At 43.7% G+C, this 18,602-nt stretch overlaps 2 protein-coding genes across 8 annotated transcripts; one reads left to right on the plus strand and one right to left on the minus strand.

Annotated features, from left to right (window-relative positions):
• Positions 1-5: 5 nt before the first annotated feature.
• SLC51B (SLC51 subunit beta) lies at positions 6-10,131 on the minus strand. 5 transcript variants are annotated; one of them, XM_019619571.3, is made up of 7 exons: positions 10,113-10,131; positions 6,355-6,477; positions 3,202-3,302; positions 2,336-2,710; positions 1,913-2,050; positions 1,378-1,468; positions 6-665 (listed from the first exon to the last, which is right to left on the minus strand). In XM_019619571.3, exons 3-7 carry the CDS (start codon positions 3,239-3,241, stop codon positions 446-448), a joined length of 864 nt encoding a protein of 287 aa, XP_019475116.1. In that variant the 5' UTR covers positions 3,242-3,302; positions 6,355-6,477; positions 10,113-10,131; the 3' UTR covers positions 6-445. The 5 variants fall into 5 exon arrangements, with proteins under 5 accessions (XP_019475116.1, XP_010715871.1, XP_031411210.1 ...); XM_010717569.4 differs by lacking the exon at positions 10,113-10,131 and adding an exon at positions 6,569-6,587; XM_031555350.2 differs by lacking the exon at positions 10,113-10,131 and adding an exon at positions 4,609-4,756 and having other exon boundaries at positions 6,355-6,514.
• A 378-nt stretch (positions 10,132-10,509) lies between these two features.
• MTFMT (mitochondrial methionyl-tRNA formyltransferase) lies at positions 10,510-15,432 on the plus strand. 3 transcript variants are annotated; one of them, XR_014885835.1, is made up of 10 exons: positions 10,510-10,707; positions 11,115-11,327; positions 11,706-11,828; positions 12,751-12,853; positions 13,411-13,486; positions 13,629-13,720; positions 13,883-13,964; positions 14,593-14,675; positions 14,830-14,899; positions 14,980-15,123. XR_014885835.1 is itself a non-coding variant. In XM_085233895.1 (9 exons), exons 1-9 carry the CDS (start codon positions 10,559-10,561, stop codon positions 14,830-14,832), a joined length of 924 nt encoding a protein of 307 aa, XP_085090021.1. In that variant the 5' UTR covers positions 10,510-10,558; the 3' UTR covers positions 14,833-14,977. The 3 variants fall into 3 exon arrangements, 2 of the variants coding, with proteins under 2 accessions (XP_085090021.1, XP_010715956.2); XM_085233895.1 differs by lacking the exon at positions 14,980-15,123 and having other exon boundaries at positions 14,830-14,977; XM_010717654.3 differs by lacking the exon at positions 14,830-14,899 and having other exon boundaries at positions 10,511-10,707; positions 14,980-15,432.
• The last annotated feature ends 3,170 nt before the right edge of the window (positions 15,433-18,602 follow it).

The raw sequence follows: 18,602 nt of genomic DNA on the forward strand, positions 1-18,602 counted from the left end.
TCAAGCACTTTGGAAAATATTTTAATAAAGGTAACTTTTGAAAAGAACAAACACTCCCCAGCTTCAGTGTCAGTGTTTCCATGTCTGCAGGTGAGGGCATGGTCCCTGGCTGACTGTGAGCTCCCATCCCAATAGGCAGCAGCTGAGTGAGGGGTGTAAAGATCAGCCAAGTGAGGCTGCAGTGGGGAGGCACAGGTTTGCCTCTGAGACCTGAGCCACTTCTACTGACAGCTCTTTCTTATTTTCTTCTTTTTCTTTTTCTTTTTCTTTTTCTTTTTCTTTTTCTTTTTCTTTTTCTTTTTCTTTTTCTTTTTTCTTTTTCCATTTATTTATTTTTTTTCCAGGCTAAAATTTTTCAACTTTTCGATCTTCGGTTTCTGTGAATTGAGACATTCTGGTAGGTTCTTTAGGGCCCAACTGCCCTAAGGCGATTTGACATCAGCTGTTACATGGCATCCTCTGCTGTTTCCCTGTACAGAGTGGTGACAGTCCCATCCTTCCACTGAACCAGCACCTCTCCCGATCTCTCATCCTGTGGCAGTGGCTCTGGCTTCTGCAGGCTTTCTGGGCTGAATTCTGGCACTGTTAGGAGGGCTTGCTTGCTTTCCAGCTCAGAATTCTGGGCAGCTTGCGCTGCTTCTTTATACATATGGATCTTCCTTTTCCTGCAGGGAAGGCATAAAAAGGAACTAAGGAGTGAAACAGTGAGTCAGGCCCACATTTGGGGTGCGTGCCCACCTGAGCTGACTGCTCCCTCCATCTCTCTGTACGCTCAACACTGGGAATACTTCAGCTGCTTACAGGATGCCCTGCCAGCTGCACTGTGTCATGTAAGTGGTCTCAAGTGTTTGAGTACACACAGCCACACTGTTTACATTTGAAGAACACACAGTGCACCACATCGCTTAAAGCAAAGCAGTAACACCCAGCAAGCCACCATTAATATGAGAGGATGGCAGGGCAGACCTGCAGCATCTCTGTTGCTCTTCAAGATGAAAGCTCTGACGCAGGTGTATGTTTTCTCACCCTAGAAGGCAGTGAGTTATCCCTCAGCTGAAGGACTGTTGTGCAGTGGGACAGCACAGGGAAACAGATGGGGAATGCAGATGGCTGGAAAGTCCTGCTTGAGTCCCTGAGTGCTCCTGTACTTATAGGAGAGCACCTCACATACACATATTTAATGGCATTTTCCTCCTAACACACCTCTTGGGCTAGCCAGTGCTTTGACAGATGCTTTACTAAGGATTCACAGAGAAGTGGCTTGTTCTGAGTGACACATGCGGAGAGCAAGGAGCCATGCAAGGTTTTACAATGAACTGTTTGAGGTTCTCACTGCACCACCACACCTCAAATGACCCCTAAGTTTTCCTGACTTACCTGTTTCGTGAAATGTTAATGGCCAGAAGGACAAAACCCAAAATTGTGACCACGAAGGAAAGCGCAAGGATGGAGTAATTCCATGCTGATGCTGGGGGAAAGCACAAACAGGCAGTGTTGGCATGCATGGAGCAGTGTGGCCTGCAGAGCCCAGCCAGGTTTCCTCAAGAATCCCTACACCCTGACTGCTATATCTCAGCTGCAGGCTGAGGCCAGAGGTGTTCAGCATCAAAAGCAGAGCCTTCAGCTCTTGTTTTTGGAGATAACCTCAGCCAACCCTCCCTCACTGGGCTGGAGATTTGCAGAATTGGTTCCTGCCTGTCACAGCTCCCCAAACCATATCACAGCAAAGCCTCATGCCTTGGCCTCAGGCATGTCCTACTCCCTTTGGAGCTGAAACTGAGGGTTTGTATTTCTGGGGTAAATAATCCCCTTAGATAAATCTCTCAGATACCTCAATTAGGCAGGAGGTTCGCATCCAAGGACTGTACATTTCTTTGTCAACTCTCAACTCAAAAACATCGATGGGACTTACGGTCTTCTCTGCGGAAGAACCACAGCAGCTCCTCCAGCTTTTCTGGCTCCATATCCAGCACAAGGTCAGCACTGTATGCTGTGTGGTCATACACGTGTGTGCTGGTAAGGGCTGCGGGTAAGTAGCTATATTGTGCTGCTGTGGAGGAGAAGAACAGAAAGCTATGATGGTCTTTCACTGCAGGCAAAAAATAGCCTTCCCCTTAGCTCCCAGGGTTGTCCATGACATCTCTTCAAGCAAACAGAATGAAGCTCTGATGCACAACCTCATCTCATATGCTTAGAAAGTAGGGAGCATCTTTGACAAATGCATTTCTGCAGGTCCCAAGTGGGGCACCCAGGGCTGGAAAGACCCCAGAGTGCTCACTGCCATCCCACATTCCCCAGCAGTGCATGTGCACTGGGCCCCGTGGGCAGCACTGACCTGCTTTCTCCTTGCACACACTCCTCTCTGCAGCACTTTGCCACTGAGCCTTGAGACCTCTCACATTATCGAGCGTGACTCCTCTTTTGCTTGCCACCAGGTAGCCCTGGCTGCTGCCCAGAGGAAAGAGCAACGAATTGGAGCAGTCCCAGCTTGTGAAGCCCACGCTGTCACAAGGACTTGTCTGCACTCTGTTGGCTTCCACCACGGAGAGGCAGCTCTGTGTGCCATGATTCCTCAAAGAATCTCCTTGCCAAAACCAGTTCTGGAAATCTGATGCTGAATTACAGTCCGACAGCAATAAATTCTCATCTGTTGGGCTGGCCTGTAAACACTGCCTGATTTTAGCGTTCTGCAGCAGGAAAGCTTCAGTGTCTGCAAAGAAATCAGAATGTAAGTGTGGACACCCACACGCAGTTCGTGTGTCACCCTCATGAGAGTCAGGTGTCTTCCTTGGTGCAAAAGAGGCTGCAGTACTGCTATGAGCAAAGGTCTAGTGTGCAGATTTCCTCATGGCTTGGCCCATCTGCTCATGGTGTATTGCGAGAAAAAGAGAGCCCATGTCCTGGAGATGAAAAAGACCTATTTCCAGACAGCTGAGGTCCATGTATGAATGCTTCTGCCATGATACTACATGTGCACACTCAAAGAGGTGTTTGCCCTCAGCCAGTGAGGCGTTTGTAAGGTCATACAACAATGCTGGAAACACTTGTACGTGTGCCTCCAGCTCCTATGAGCCTGCCCTGCACACAATGTCATGCTGTAACCCGTGCTGAGCCTGGAGTGGGTGAGTCCATAAAGAGACACAGCCCTAGCAAATGTAACCTACTTCACCCACACCATTGTCCTCCAGGCTAACACTCTACCTTGCAGCAGAAAAAATGAGATAATCCAGAGTAACTTCATATTTGTCTGTGCAACTGGGGTGGATCACGACTTCACCAGTGTTTCTTCAGTTTGCAGATGCCTAGGAAAGAAAGGCAAGAGGTGAAGATTCTGTCACCAAGAGCCCTGGAAGTTACATGAGTTATTGCGCACAAGGAGTGCAGACAGTGGGCCATTGTGTTTCTCTTCTGATGTCTACAGAAGATGAGACAAAAGTACAAGTAGAAATGATAATCTTTTAAACAAATCTGTGCTCATAAGGGTGTGGGATGAGTGAGAAGAAGGCTCAGCTTCAAGAGGAATAATAGCCTTCATACGGGAAGCAGAAAGCAATTCCTTGACCTTTAGTCCCCCATTTGTCAGTGGCATTAGTCCAGGTTTTATAGCTGCTTGTCCAATGTAGTTCTTCAGCCTCCCTTAGAGGGCCCTGATCTGAGCAGAAGACTTTCAGTTTCCCTGGTCCCATCCCACCCAGCCTGACTGTATCTCTGCCACCTCCCAGAGGCAGGCAGGACCATGTGAGCTTTGGCAGTTTTGTCCACACAGCCCATAAAAGCACAGCTTGAGTGCAGCCAACACTACCAAGGCTACTGCCTGGAGACTAATGACTGCCAAGGGAAGGAACGGAGTCGGAAGCAAGGAAAATTGTCCATTCTAAGTTCTCTTGAAACCAGAAGTGTTGGATCTACTCAGCACACTGCTCAGCCGCAAGGCAGTAGAGATGCTGTCACTGATCACTGGCTTTATCTGAATTGTCATCCACTCATAGGTGAATGGCCCCACGGGCGATTAATTATTATATGAAGGCTGGACTTTAGTGGCTGTCTGATACTCAAATTGTATTTATAGCATGGCCAGGAGCTGACTGAAGCTGTTCCCTGGAAGTCACTCACAGGCATGTTCCACAGCACCAGTTGTGTCAGAATGCTCCTGCTGACTCCTTGGGCAAGCGTTTGTCCTATCGGTTATAGACCTAATGATTGCTCCTATTTCCACCCCCCACTCTCAATGTCTTCACAATTCAAAGTCCACAGTTTATAGCCAATCATGCATGCAGGCTTGCTCCCTGCTGCCAGAAAATCTCCTGTTAGCGATGCTTTTAGGACAGGACTCTGAAATATATCACGTGGTCTGCTTTGATCTTACACTTCGGAATATACAAATAAAATGTTTGCAGCAGTTAGGTATGCCAATAACTTCATGGTCCGGGTAAGCTTTAGCTGTTCACATAGCTCACTCCCCAGAAAGGAGGAAATCGAGTGCTGGTGCCAACGAAACCAGCTTATAAGTCTGCTACACCCTTGTAAGAAATGCCACCTGAATGAGTTAAATCTTGCTGTGCAAGGCTTCTGTGTAATCATTTGCTTGAGCAGGAATATTTGACATACTTGTTGACGATTTTCTCCTGAGGTGTTCCTCAACTTGAGAGACACCTCTGAGCAGCTGCACAGCAGGGACACTCCAGAAGACTGCTAAAAGATGCCTCTTGGGAAGATGGATATTTATCTCGTATTAGCAGGACAAGTAGATAAAAGCCTTTAAAGGAAATTCCTGTTATTATAAGGATCTTTTACATCCACACTGAACTAACCAAACTAGTTTGGAAGTTTTGTTCACCAAAGCTACAAAACAAAGTGCTCTCAGGCCTGTATCCACCCCATGGAAGAGCTCCCTCAGGACTGTCGATCCTCCCCATGTGGCTGACCAGCGCGATCCAGAACACTGCACCACCAGTTTACCCAGTAAGGACCAGTGAGCCCCACATCGAACACACTCTGAAGAGTTTGGATCTCCTCCAAAGTCATCTCCTCCACCTTTCCCTGAGGAGATGCTTTGCTCTGCTCTCCATGTCCCAGTTCGGGTGAGCACTGCATCACCAAACAAGGTGAGAGAGCGCGGGTGATGCCTTCCCCATTGCTCCCTTACCTCTGCGTCTCAGCAGTTGCTCTGGCCACTGTTGGATGGGGGCAAGCCCTTAGACACAGGCCTTAGACAACTCAAAGCTGTGAAATTTGGTCACAGCCTCTGAAGACAGAGGGTGCTTCCCAGCTTTGGTACAACATGGGAAACACAAATGAGAGACAGTATGTGCATTTTGAGCATGTGTGGAAGCAGAAGGAACAAACAGGCCAGCACCTATGAAGGAAGCATTCTGCCTGTGCTGCTCTGAATTTATGTTTGTACCTGAACCATCTCATCTTTGTTTTCATTTTGGAAATGGCAAACCTGCAAAATGCATATGCTGCATGTAGTTGTCGAACAAGGAGTCACTCACCAATGCCACCCCCAAATCCTCTTGCTCAAAACTAGGATTTCTGGAATTTGATGGCATTTTATGAAATCTCAAAAAAACTGATCTTGTTCCACATATGCTGTGGAGCCACCATGTGCTTTTTATGTTGATCCTTATCAGGCCTAATCGGTTGCTTATCAAGCCAGATATTGCCCTCACCTTGCAAATGACAAGTCCTCAGAGACTCACTATAGTGATATAAGATGGAAACAAAAAACATCTGGAAAGACTATCCTGTTGGTCTTCCTCCTCAATACTCACTACACACTACACGTGCTTGTCGCGTCCCACATTCTGTAGAACAGTCTCCTCTTGTCATCCAGACCTTTTCTCTGCTGGTTGTCTTAACTGATCATGTTAAACTGTGTCAGTTACTCCAAATATATTACCCAAGCGGGATGCCCTGACTTTGGGATTCATACAGGATATACAGTGTCACACCATGAAGAAACAAATGGATGAGTTTGTATATACAAAGGTACATTGAGAGATGAGTTCACTTAAAGAACACAAGAAGAATGTTTAGTATTTAAAACATTGAGACAGGAAGGCAGACTGTACTATTTTTCAAGCTTCGAAAAGTCAAAAGGTAAAGAGCAAATCTCAGTTAAAGTAGATTTCCCTTTAAGTGCTTTCAGGGCTGTTTATATGCAGGAGTTATCCCAGCCCACTTCTCCCTTGCCATTCAGTCTCTTCTTAAATGAGGCATGCAGCCTTTACTTAAAATTGAGAATCTTAGCTTTCTAACCAAAACAAATAAATGAACTTTCAAGGAACAGTAGCTGTATATGAACCCACAGGCGAGAGCACCAGGAATGGCAGTTAATCCCAGCTAACTCACCATGTCTTCAAGCCCCACCGTATGAAGACGTCTCCCCAAGCACCTGTCAGCTCCTTCCTACGGCGACCAGCTCCTGTCCTCTCGGATTGCTATGCACTGTGATTCATTCTGCTTCTGAGTCACCTGTGAAGGGAGTCCAACAGATGAGGTTTGCCCCAGTCCCTGAAAAAACACACCTCTTTAGTGGGGCCATGCACAGCACAGGGTGAATGACCTTTCTCCAAAGAATGAGCCGTTGGGAACTTCCAGTTTATTTGCTCAGGCTATTGGCATAATCAGTATTAAAAGAGCACGCTGAGTAAATGACACTGCAATCAGTTACCCTGGGTTAAAACAAGTGATACTGTTCCTTCTGACTGGCTCAGCCCTAGTTACATAGAGGAAATGCGTCCTGATAAATCAGATATTAGGCTTTTTTTTTTTTTTCTCTCTCTCTCTTTCTTTTAAGAAAATGGTCATTCTGAGGCTCTCAGAGCATCTTAAATACCAACTGGTTTTGCAAAGAGATTGTGCCACCCTTTTTTTACAGGTACTGGCGAGCGAGTTAGCAAAGTCAACAGGCTGCTTAGAGGCTTTACAGCCCGACAAGACTGATGTGTAGCATTTCTGTGCAAGTCACATCTGGGAAGAATGATTCCTGTTTAATACAGCCTCACTGCACTGAATAATTCATGAATGGAGCTGCATATGGCACACCAAGCTTTGTGCACACAGCTTGCACTGCTTAGCTAAAGCTTAATGGAAGATGGGCACAGTCTCCATATGCTTGTCCAGTCCTGGGTGTTTTCCAGCCTGGAACAAAGCATCTTTGGCACTGCAGCCCTGTTCCAGAGTGATTAATCTTTTGAATCCCACTCCACATCCGACTGAAAGTTTCCTCTGGCTGCCCCTGTGAAACTTCATCCCACATACATGCATCCTCCCCAGAGGGAGATGTTCTGCTGTTCATTGTCAGCCTGGCAGGGCTCGGGTCAGAGCTCTCACTCAGAAACATTCTCTCTGGGAAACAAGATCTCCCCACCTCGGAGGGAGACAAGTCAGAGCAGGATGTCACACCATGCTGTAAATCATCCTCTTGTTCCTCCCCATTTCAAGGTGGACTGTTTAAAAAAATGCCATCACACTAGGAGAGGTGTTTCCAAAGCATCCTTGTGAGCTTTTCTTTATGCCAGGCACACAGTGACAGGCCAGCAAGTGGTCCCATGAGCAACACAACCAAACTCCCTTGCCCACTGCCTTTGAAAAATGTGCAAGGAAAGAGGTGCCCAATAGCTTCTCTTGCACAGGAGACCCCTGATGCCTTGCTGTACCGCTTCCAAACCTAACAGCCAGAGTGGGGTGGCATGGGACAGTGAAACGTATCAGGGTACCAGGAAAGCAGCTCCTGCTTCAATCCTTGTCCCCCACAAAAAGAGGCAGAATGCAGGCTCATAGCCAAGGTGCCTTTAGGACTTAACACTGGAAATAAAACCAGTTCCCCTATGGTTACAGCAGGCTCTTGTTCCCAGTAATCCTCTGGGGAGGCACTCAGAAGCAATTTCTTCAGCAGTGAGTGTTTTATTTCATGCTTCCCTTGACAACACTGGCACTCTAATGGGAGATATCTATTTACTTCTTGGAGTCTCTTTCAGTGTCTTTGGCAAGGAAGCAAAGTGTAGATAGGACATTGATTTGTGTTCTGCTTCCTCATTGGATTTGTCTTCACTCCTCTTAAGAAGAGCTCCTCTGACCTTGGTGTTTTAATTTTGCTTATCTTTTTTGAATCTTCTGTGTCTTTGACCTGAAATGCCTGGTTACAGAATAACTAAATGTTGAGGGCTTTTTTTCCCCCCCCTCCCCCCCATATAAAAAAAGCAGAGTTCAAATCCAGCGAGAAAGCAAGACTTACAAGCTGGTTTTTTTTTTTTTTTTTTTTCTTCCACGAAACAATCAGGTTGTTGCTTTCATTCTGCTATAAAAATTCACATTCAGATAAATTATCAGTTAAAATTCATGTACACTGTGGGGACGGCATAAAGTAGACTGTTTGAATTACACAGTTAAGTTAGAGCTGAGGATGGATTACTCGGGAGTAAGTATTTTGAAGTGAATTTAAGTCCACTTCATAGATGTACTTCAAATGAAACATTAATTATTTCACGAGTATGTCTGGCAAAATCTCAGCATGGACTTGCAGTATGTCCAGGAGCTTTAACTACTGTCAAAACTGAGAATACTTCTCCTGGGTTTCAGATCCTTGACGGGCAGAAGCCGAAGCTTCTTACACACTGCAGATGGGCTATTGGCACTGTCAGCTCCAACTGTATTGGGATCCAACAGCAAGAAATTACCACTGGGTTTGAACTGCCAGCTTCTTGGGCCACTCAAACATGTGCAGTAAATTCCTGGCTGTTCTGCACCACAAAGTGGTGGTGATAAATACAGGTTCACCCAGAGAGCTGGTACTCTTCTGCACAACACAGAATGTTGTCTTCAGTTTGGTCCGTGCAAGAGCTTAACACTAGTGATGAGAGCAAGCTTTAGGGTAAGCTGGCATTGCCGGGCTGGTCCGTGAGCCTTCCTCCTGTGAACTGCTCACTCTGCTTCTGGAAACCTTAAATATTCTCAGAATCTGAGATAATTTACATGGTCAGATTACGCACTGTGCGGAACGCTGCTTCCTCTCCTGTGAAGCCTGATACCAGTAAGGGCCTGATAGTATTCTTTATAATCTCACAGTTATTGTGCAACAACTAATCGTTCCTTGTTTACCAGCCTCATATTATTTATGGTCAGATTGCTAGACTGCCTCTTTCCTACATATTTTCCAAGCAGAAATACTCCGGTTGCTTTAATCTCTTCTTGAACAGGTGCCATTCCTTCATCCTTGCTACTCTTTTGTTTATCTATTTTTTGCTCTTTCATCCTACACCCTGAGGAGCTAGCTGAAATTGCAGAGAGGCCTAAATGTGACCCAACTGAGGATTTTCATGGGCTCCACAAGTAACAGAGAATTCCATAGCTAACAGAGAATTAAGCTTTCTGGAGCACACAAATTTAATGTGTTGATGCTCAACTATGAAATTATTTCTCTATTTGCTATCTCATTTTGTCAAGGTACAGAACTGACACTGTTAGGATCACTTGGCTTTTTTACTTTTCTCATGTACACTTTCTCATTAATTCTTCTCTGCTTCTACTAATGGAGATGGAGGCATTTTCTTTACCAGAACGAAAAATAAAACCCTAACGATGGACAAATATGATAGAGAGAGTAAAACCAGACAGCACCATTCTGTGTGACACAAAATCTCATTTTCCCTATTGACCTTTCCCTTGTGTACCCTTCTGTCATCACCTGCCCTCTATTTCCACCTCTTCTTTCTTTTTTCCCTGGCATATATAATTTGTTTACAGATTCTCACGTGCTATATTTTTGAAACTCCTAGCGTCAAAGATACTGACTGAGATGTATAAGGAATTTTGGATGCAGTATGCATTTAATGAAGTTCTACATGAGTAAACCACCATCCCAAGCGGGGAAAGAATGTTCTCAGCAAAATGATAAAATATTTTTGTTCTTATGTTATGGGAGAAGACAGTTCTTTAAGTGATTATCCTGACCTCACGGTTTACAATAAAACATTCTTTAATCTATAATCACTGTTAGAACAAAACTGTGCAGAGCAGGAACAGCCATTAGCTTCTTGAACACTGCATTGGAGCCAGGGGAAAACACCTGCTGCGGTGTCAACACCCTTTCCTACCCCGCATATTACCTTTGCACTGGGGCCGAGCAGCCAATGGTCAGCAGGGCCAAGGGGCACTGCCTCTGCAGCACACAGACAGACAGACAGGCTGCTGCCTTCCCCCCGCCTCCAAAATGGCGGCCCCGCCCTAAAATGGCGGTCACGCCCTCAAAATGGCTGTCCCGCCCTCAGAATGGAGGCTCCGCCCACAAAATGGAGGCTCCGCCCACAAAATGGCGGGCCCACCCCAAAAATGGCTGTCCTACCCCCAAAATGGCGGCCCCGCCCACAAAATGGAGGTCACGCCCTAAAATGGCGGTCACGCCCCAAAAATGGCTGTCCCGCCCTCAAAATGGCGGTCCTGCACTAAAATGGAGGCCCCGCCCACAAAATGGCGGCTGCGTCCCGCAGCACCCCCTAGGGAGGCGGTGCTGCCCACTCCTTGACGTAGTCTTTTTGCGCCGGAAAGTGCCGCTATGCGGGGGCGGCTTCTCCGCGCTTGGCGCGAGGGCCTGAAGGCGGCGGGCAACGGAGTGGGACCTCGGCGGGAGCCTCCATGGCGGGTGTTGTTCTTTGGCACCGACCGCTTCGCTGTTACTACTTTGCGTGCCTTGCAGGCCGCCAGGTACTGCTCGGAAGGCTAGACAGCAAGGTTTGGGAGGGTGGTTAGGAGGTTGGTTGGGAGGTTGGGCCGGTGATGGAGTGCGCTTTGGAGGCTTCTGGGGGAGGGCAGGGCTCAGAGGTGAGTGTGAGTGTCGGTATGGGAAGGGAGGGCAGCGGCTGTGCTTTGCAGCTGGGATCGTAGGATCACGAATAGGTCGGTGGTGAGGAAATGAGCTACAGAGGGCGAGGAAATTGATAATGGTGTCTGGGATTGAAGAGGGTTGGGCTGAGAGTCTGGGGGCCATCTGGAGGTTGGGGTGCGGAGAGGTAGGCGATGTAGAAAGGAGCACAGTGAGGGTGGGGGGTCAGCAGTCTTTGACTCTCCTTAGTTCTGCTTGCACGAGTTCTCTAATTCTTTTCCTACATCAGGGAGCCCAGCAGGGGCTTGCTTGTGTCCAGGCTGGAAGTGGTGACGCTGCCCTCCCATCTGCCCGTAGAACTGCCTGTGAAGAGCTGTGCCCGTGAGCTCCAGCTGCCTGTGCATGAGTGGCCGCAGACGGGGCCTGCGGGGCAGTTTGATGTTGGTGTGGTGGCATCGTTTGGGCGTCTCTTGAGCGAGAACCTTATTCTGCAGTTCCCATAGTAAGTGAGTTGACATCTGCAGCTGCTTTCTTAGTTAAACGAGCTCTGTTTTTGACTGTCATTGCAATCTATGCCTGTGACTTGCAGCTGGTGAGATGAACATCTTCCATGAAATTACCTGCTTATCTGAGTCCTTCTGTCATTGTAAGGCTCTTTATCATGTCGATAGAGATCTATGCAAGCATTCAACATAACCTGTTCATTCCTTCCACTTCCATGTTTACTGGGAAGTTGAAGATTACATAGTGTGAATTTCCCTTATGTGTGTATTTAAATCTCAGAAGTTCTGAGCAGGTAATTCGTGAAGTAGTTCCACTGTACTGTTGCACACACGTTAACATAAATTTCAGTTACTGTTCCTACTCAAATTCATTTCAGTGGCGTGCTGAATGTCCATCCCAGCTGCCTTCCACGGTGGCGTGGTTCTGCACCGATTGTCCACACAGTACTTCATGGTGACAAAGTGACTGGGGTAACGGTTATGGAAATAAGACCGAAGAGGTGTGTTCCCAAAACAACTCTCTGCTGCTGCTGCTAGTAATCACTAGTTGCTTTCGTTTTTGTTTTTTAAATGCCTGTTTGATATTAAAATTTGAAGCACTTAGAATATGAGACTTGCCACAGATTTAATGTGTGTAATTTGTACTCTAAGCTGCTGTGATGATGATTTAGTTCTTTAATATTTTAAAAACTAGTTTTTATTGGTGAAATTATTCCCTAGTCATGATGTCAGAATGCTATATTTTTTGTACTGCTCTTTAGTAATCTTTAAATGTGTGATTAATATTGAAATCATTACGTACGTTTAAAGAATTGCAGTAATGATTCCAACCCTGTTCTTTAATTTTTAATGTTATTACAGAGAGCAGACAGATAAAATGGTCAGTGCAGATGGATTGATAGGTTTGGTATGATAATACAGAAAAGAATGGGCTTTCAGTCTTCAGAGCTGTCCACAACCTACTGTAAGAGAGAGCAAGAAACTGCTTGACTTGGGAAAAGAGGGATAATCTATTTTAGCTTCAGCTAAAGTTCAGGCTTAGATGGCTTGTGAAAATACATCATAGTTTGTTTTTTTCTTTGTTAGATGATTGTCTTGATAACAGAACTCAGGAAAGTATGGACAAAATTCTTCTGAATATTTCAGGTTGTTTCTTCTGAAGTTTTATATTTCTGAACTGTAAATTGTATGTTACTGAAACTTGAGTCTTGCTTGGTAAGATGATTCCCGTTTTCCCCGTTTCATCATATGAGCCAATGTTTAAAATTTCAGTTTTGTTACTTAAAAAAAAAAAAAAAAAAAAAAAAAAAAAGAAAAAGAAAAAAGTGAATAACAGAGTTAACATATTTAATGTAAAATTTTGAACTGTTAGTTGAACCAAAGTTTTTCCTCCTGTAAGCTTGTATGTTTTCTGCTTTGTAGGTTCGATGTAGGTCCAATTATTAAGCAAGAAGAGTGTCCTGTTCCTCCTCAATGTACAACAAAGGAGTTGGAAGTGATATTAGCAGAGATGGGTGCAAAGATGGTAAAGTCACGCAAGCTTGTGTTGCCTCTGATCAGTACCTTGCTTTCAACATGCGAGCTATTCTTTGTAATCTTGTTCTGAGTTGGCTACAATTGTTAGGAGGAGAATGATCCAAAACTTAGTGTTTGTGAGTATTGTCTCTCACTGAGAGAAAAATTTAAGTGATGTGTGATAAACTGTTGGTGTTGGTCTCTGTGCGTTGCAATTCTGTTTGTAATCAGTGAAGAACTCACTTGCTTTGTGTGGAAACAGTGCAACTGCTCCTTTTGTTGAAGAGAACATTTGCTTGTTGATCTTAAAAATCAGCTTTCAGCCTGTTCTAGGGTTAACATCATAGAGCAGATCATCCAGAAAAGAGTACTTGTTTTTTTTAATTGCGAGAAATGTGCTGTGTCTATGATATACTCAGAAGGTTTATAGTGACCAGATTTTCTAAAATCTGTGAGAAAGCTTGACTGATGAAAAATGAAGTGCTGCATTTATGTCTTGGATTTAGTCTTCCTTTCACTAAGCATACTCAGATTTCCCAATGTTCTTTACTAACATTTATTTTGCAGCTGCTGTCAGTTTTGAAAAACTTGCCTGAAAGCTTAGAAAATAAAAAAGAGCAACCAAAAGAAGGGGTAACATTTGGTAGGTGTGCTTTTTGTTTTTTTAATAATGCAACTTTGTTTTTTCTCTTATTGTTTAGATACCTTTTTTAGAGTGGTCTTTCTGCTGTGCCTCTGGCTTAAAATCAGATATTAATTATTTTCTTTTTTTTTCTTTCTCCTAGCTCCTAAAATATCTGTAGCTAAGAGTTGTATAAATTGGGAAGAACAAACAGCTGCACAAATAATTCAGCTGCATCGTGCCATAGGAAGTATGGTAAGAGTAGATTTTCTAACTCTTTTCTGTCCTCCAGCAGAGGATGTCTAGTGTAAGGGGAGGGAAATGGAAAAAAACAAACAGACAGCAAACAACAAAAACTAGACGGATGCCTAGAAATAATGAAAATTGTCCCAGTATGTTGTCTGCTTCTGTTTCCAGTTCCCTTTGCAGACACTTTGGAAAGGCAGTACTGTTAAACTTCTGGATTTTGTGGAAGTGGATAATATCCTTGGCTCTGCTGGTATGTGTTCTTAAATTAATCTGCTAACTGAAGTGCTTGTGTGTTGTAAGCACTGACTTGAAGATTGTACACAATTGTGCTAAACAGTACTGCTTTCTAAAACTGGTATAACTAAAGCAGTCTACTGTGCTCAAAAGTGTATTGAATGTCTGTGCCCATAGGTGAACATGATACGGATTCTAAGGTTGTTCTTGCTTCATGATGACAATGAGAGAACAGCAGGCATAGATCTGTAAATCCTGAGATTTGATTATTTTAATTCTGTCATGAGTTGAGAGATCCTCTTGTAATGCTGCTGCCTCGTGATTTCCCAAGAGCGAAGCTAGATCTGTGTTATCACTTAAACAGTTTTGTGTAGTCACCTGTGAATCTGAGAGCTTTACATGCTCCGGGTGCTGTACTGAAGTGTGCAGGGCTTAATGGCTGCCTGTGGGTGAGGTAGGGAGCAGTGCTAGAGGGTGACTGTTCTGATTCTTTCCTGCTTTTTTTGAGTATAATAAAACATAGAATATGGTAAAATATTATTGAGCAAAATAGAAACACAAAGTAATTATATTTCAGAGACAAGTGTTTTAAACTTCTTTTACTTGTTTGCATGAAGATGCAAAGCAATCTTTTTTGCTTCTAGATCAAGTATTAAGTGACCATGGAGCTGTTCCTGGCTCACTACTCTACCATAAAATGTCCCAAACACTGATAGCTCGTTGCAAGGTAGGCTTCTGTTTTTGTATTCATTGCCCTAAAGATGAGGTTTTCAGTATCTGTTACTTAACATCTATCTTAATTGTCCATTGTTATTCACTGATGTAGTTTAGATCAGCATCAGTCTTTTTACTTGATACCTCAAAGAGCTTTTTATTTCCAGTAACAGACTTTTCATTTGCAACTGGGAATTCTGACTCATAGCATAAGCTTGGTGATGCAGAACACATTTAGTAAGTCAACCTAATATTTAAAACATGGAAGAAGCTTACTGCTGTTCTTTGATTATTTTTTTTTTATTATTATTTTCTAGGAGGGCTGGGTTGGAATCAAAACAGTAGTATTAAAGAAGAAGCTTACAGCTGTTGACTTCTACAATGGATATATGCACTCTTGGTTCCAGCAGAACTCAAGAACAGTTCATCAGGAATGCAGGTTTCAAACACTCAAACTTAACACAGCAAAGAAGACTCTGAAAGGGAGGGAAGTATTGTTGCAGGATATAAAGAGATAAGATGTGGAAAAAAACATCTATAGTATATCTATAAGTTAATATAAAATACTTCAATTCCAAACAATAACATTGAACTTGGTGAAGTTTTCCTTCCCAGAACGTGTGACCTTATTGTCAAGCATTCTGTTCTCATCTTGGATTTCTGATGATGATCATTTCTTTTACCCCATTAAGGAAGGTAATCTCTGTATACATCAAGGGCGGTGAATAAATCTGTTTCCACTATTGGGTAATAAATCTATTTTTATATAATGTTTTCAATATTTTTTTTTTTCTTGCACTTTCAGTATAACTTCCTTCAAGCTTAAGCTGTGCTCAGTTGCTTCAGTCTAGAAATATTTCCTTGCTTCTCTGTAATTCATATGTAGTTTCAGAAGAGCAAGAAAAAGCCTGTAACACTTTAAGGAAAGCAACAAAATAAAGACCAGGCAGGTGATAGGAGCTGCTGTAGCATTATTTGCTCAGTGTATTCCTTCTTTTTTTTCTGAATGCTGTTGGAGTAAAAGCAGTTACTAAAGTTATTCAGACCTAGTGAGGCACCATTCTGTTAGCTTCTTATTTACAGCATTTGCACAGAAATTTTGTAAGCCTTAAAGAAAAACAGAATTACAAGCCACATCCTCTTGCACCTTTGGCTCTTCAGAGTTTTCTGACCATTCATGCCTTTTCAAGCAGTTGTGGCATAATGTTAAAGCTAAAGTTGTGTGTTAAATGCGTGATACTTATGTCAAGGTGACAGGAACACGACATGCTTGAATGTGACTCACTGAATGAGAGCAAAATCTAAAAAAAAAAAAGTGTTATATAATGTGGATTCAAATGTTTCTGAGGAAGCATCTGTTAAAGCGGATGCTGCAGTCTTTTTCTTCCTCTGCCATTGGTCCAACAGTGAATCTGTCTCTGACAGGTTGTCTAGAACACATCATCCTCCAAGAAATCCATGTCTGTGAGTGCAAGGCGAAAGCTGCAAGCAGCAATAAGGTAGAAGTTGGGCTTCTGTGGAGAATTCCTTTGTATCTTCTTGCAGCCTCCAGCATGCAGATTGTGCTGCAGACTTTTTAAAACTGCTGACAAAATTCCTTGGAAGTTCTTTGAACTTAAATTCGGGCTCCTTTGCTTTTCTTGAACCTGTTGTGGCATCATAGTAGCGAAGAGCTGTGTAAGGATCCTAGAGAAAGATCCTCTGGAATTATTTCAGATTTTACCAAAGATGCCATTCTGTTCTTTTGCTGTGTTTAAATTGTTCGGAGAGCAAACCCCTTTGGTCAGAGCATATCATTCCTAACTGATGTGAGCAAAGCAGTGTTCCTACTGGTGGCATTATTGCTGGTAGCTGGAATACCAGCTTCCAACTAGCAGTGTCTGCATTAACTGTAAGCATCAACAAGAATCCTTGGGGCAGTCTGCACATCTCCTACTGACAGTTTGAGATTATGCCTCATGTGAGATGTATTGCTGTTAGTCACCAGTGGTGGTGATTTCAGTTCTGAAGTGCAGGGCAGTAGTTTCCTTCTGTCTTACAGGGAGTTTGAAGAGGCATACACTCAGACACCCAGTAGGTGGTGCTCACTGCATCCCTTCTAGGGGAAGAACAAGGTCAGCAGGCAGAAGATCTTGAAAAATCTGGTTCAGGATCTCTTCAGTTATGTTTAATACCAAATAATGTGTAAACTGTGCAGTGGCCAGAGTTCCTATATCTTTTGAAGTTAATCTCCTCAAAATTTCTTTCTCTACGAGAGCTTATCAAAGATCAGACAGTTTGCTGTAGTTTAGCTATTGGTTGTCCTAGCTTTGAATATGCACAACTTTCTGCAGTTGTTCTATGGAGAAATTATGCTTAATTTATTTTTTTATGGAGGAAATCTTTGACATGGTGGAGAAGCTTTAAAGGGAATTGGAGTTCCCCAGGCAGCTCTTAGCCAAAATGTTTCTTTGGAAATTTCTTTTTCACCTGACTCTGTAGGGATTTAAACCAGAAGGTAATGAAAATCTGATTATTTTTGCAGATCAGGCAAAACAAGAATGGGGCATTCACTGATGAGGTGAGGAATAGCATGTCAGGGTTGACTCTGGAACATAGACATGGTGATTCAATCCCCAGGACTACTGTTTTGCTCAAGCACAACCACCCTAGCAATTGGAAAACGATTCTAGCAAAATAAAACAGCTGTCCTCTTGGAGAGAGGAAACACAGCAGAGATATTCATAGACCCAGCATCCGCTAAGGCTCAGTTCAAGATCACTGAAGCCAAATTACTGGTAGAACTGCAAAACCTTTGGTTACCAGAAGAGCTCTGGTGTTCAACAGGGATGATTTCATCTTGTGTTTCAAGTAAATGTTACAGGGAGTGATATTTTCTAGTATGCTGATGACTAGCAGTTGGTTGCATCTGTTCAGTAATCAAACCTTACAGTCCCCCGCTTCCTAGGAAACCTTATTATTCCTGTTTTCTACTGAACACATATAAGTAATGTAGGTGATTAATCACAATAATACTTTAGGCTTTTAGAGAAGTTGTTTGGGGAAATCAATGAATAATACAAAGGTTGAGTTCAGATGAGAATATCTCTACTTGTGTTTATCCTTGTTGCTGACAGCCTGATAGCTTCTGGGAGGTACTATTTTTCTTTTCTTAAAAACAAGAGGAGAGATAGGTCACTGGGGTTGGAAACCAGGTGACCTTAATGGAAGCTTTTTTGCCATTAGCCCCAAACCTACGGATGTTTGGGAGCAAGGCCTCTTGCTTCAGTCTACTTCTCAAGGTTGGTGGTCTGAAAACTAATGCAGAGGGAGGAGCTGAGTCACAGCCTCCCTGCATTCCTGGAGTTGATGCTCTGCTTTGATATGTGGGAGTGTGTCTTAGGTTTCAGGTTGCAGAAGGGATGCTGTAGTACACTGACCATAAACATAGGCACTCAGGAACTGGAAAAGTCACATTATTGAACTATAGCATAAAACTGCTGTGAAGGGTGAAGTTTAGGACGTGCTGTAATTTTTTTCCTACATAAACTTTCTCGATTTATTTGACATGGTGACTTATTGGTGGTGAAGAAGTGTTAGCTCTGAGTGGTAGTTTTTGGCTTCTTTTCTGGTAATAGTACTTCAGTGCCCATGTTTGAAACCTCTCTGTTCTGCTTTATATGCAATGTACTCTGTCAGCAGTCTCTTCTGAGGGCTCAGGGACTCAGAGAGTCCAGCGATAAGCTTGTTCTTCCAACTTGGAGTTAAGCTGCAGTGGGGGACAGCTTGGGGAAACTTGGAGAGCTTCTTGCTGTTTCATGGGTAGGTAGAATTTCAGGGCTGTCACCACTTCACTGGGTAGAAAATTCTGTTTAACAGTAAAGAAAGAGCCCTAAACACTGCTCTTTGGCTCTGGCAAGTCCCTTGGTAGCACAGGGACCAGATTCTGAGCCCGCTTTCC

This window comes from Meleagris gallopavo, chromosome 12, assembly GCF_905368555.1.
Source record: "Meleagris gallopavo chromosome 12, MGAL_WU_HG_1.1, whole genome shotgun sequence".
Classification (NCBI taxonomy): Eukaryota; Metazoa; Chordata; class Aves; order Galliformes; family Phasianidae; genus Meleagris; species Meleagris gallopavo.

Coding starts and splice junctions, on each gene's coding strand:
- SLC51B (XM_019619571.3), bottom strand. CDS start 3,241: ATGAAGTTACTCTGGATTATCTCATTTTTTCTGCTGCAAG. Junction 2,711..3,201: donor CTCATTTTTTCTGCTGCAAG/GTAGAGTGTTAG, acceptor ATTTCTTTGCAG/ACACTGAAGCTTTCCTGCTG. Junction 2,051..2,335: donor TGTGTGCAAGGAGAAAGCAG/GTCAGTGCTGCC, acceptor TCTCCTCCACAG/CAGCACAATATAGCTACTTA.
- MTFMT (XM_010717654.3), top strand. CDS start 10,559: ATGCGGGGGCGGCTTCTCCGCGCTTGGCGCGAGGGCCTGAAGGCGGCG. Junction 10,708..11,114: donor CGTGCCTTGCAGGCCGCCAG/GTACTGCTCGGA, acceptor TTCCTACATCAG/GGAGCCCAGCAGGGGCTTGC. Junction 13,721..13,882: donor ATCGTGCCATAGGAAGTATG/GTAAGAGTAGAT, acceptor TTCTGTTTCCAG/TTCCCTTTGCAGACACTTTG.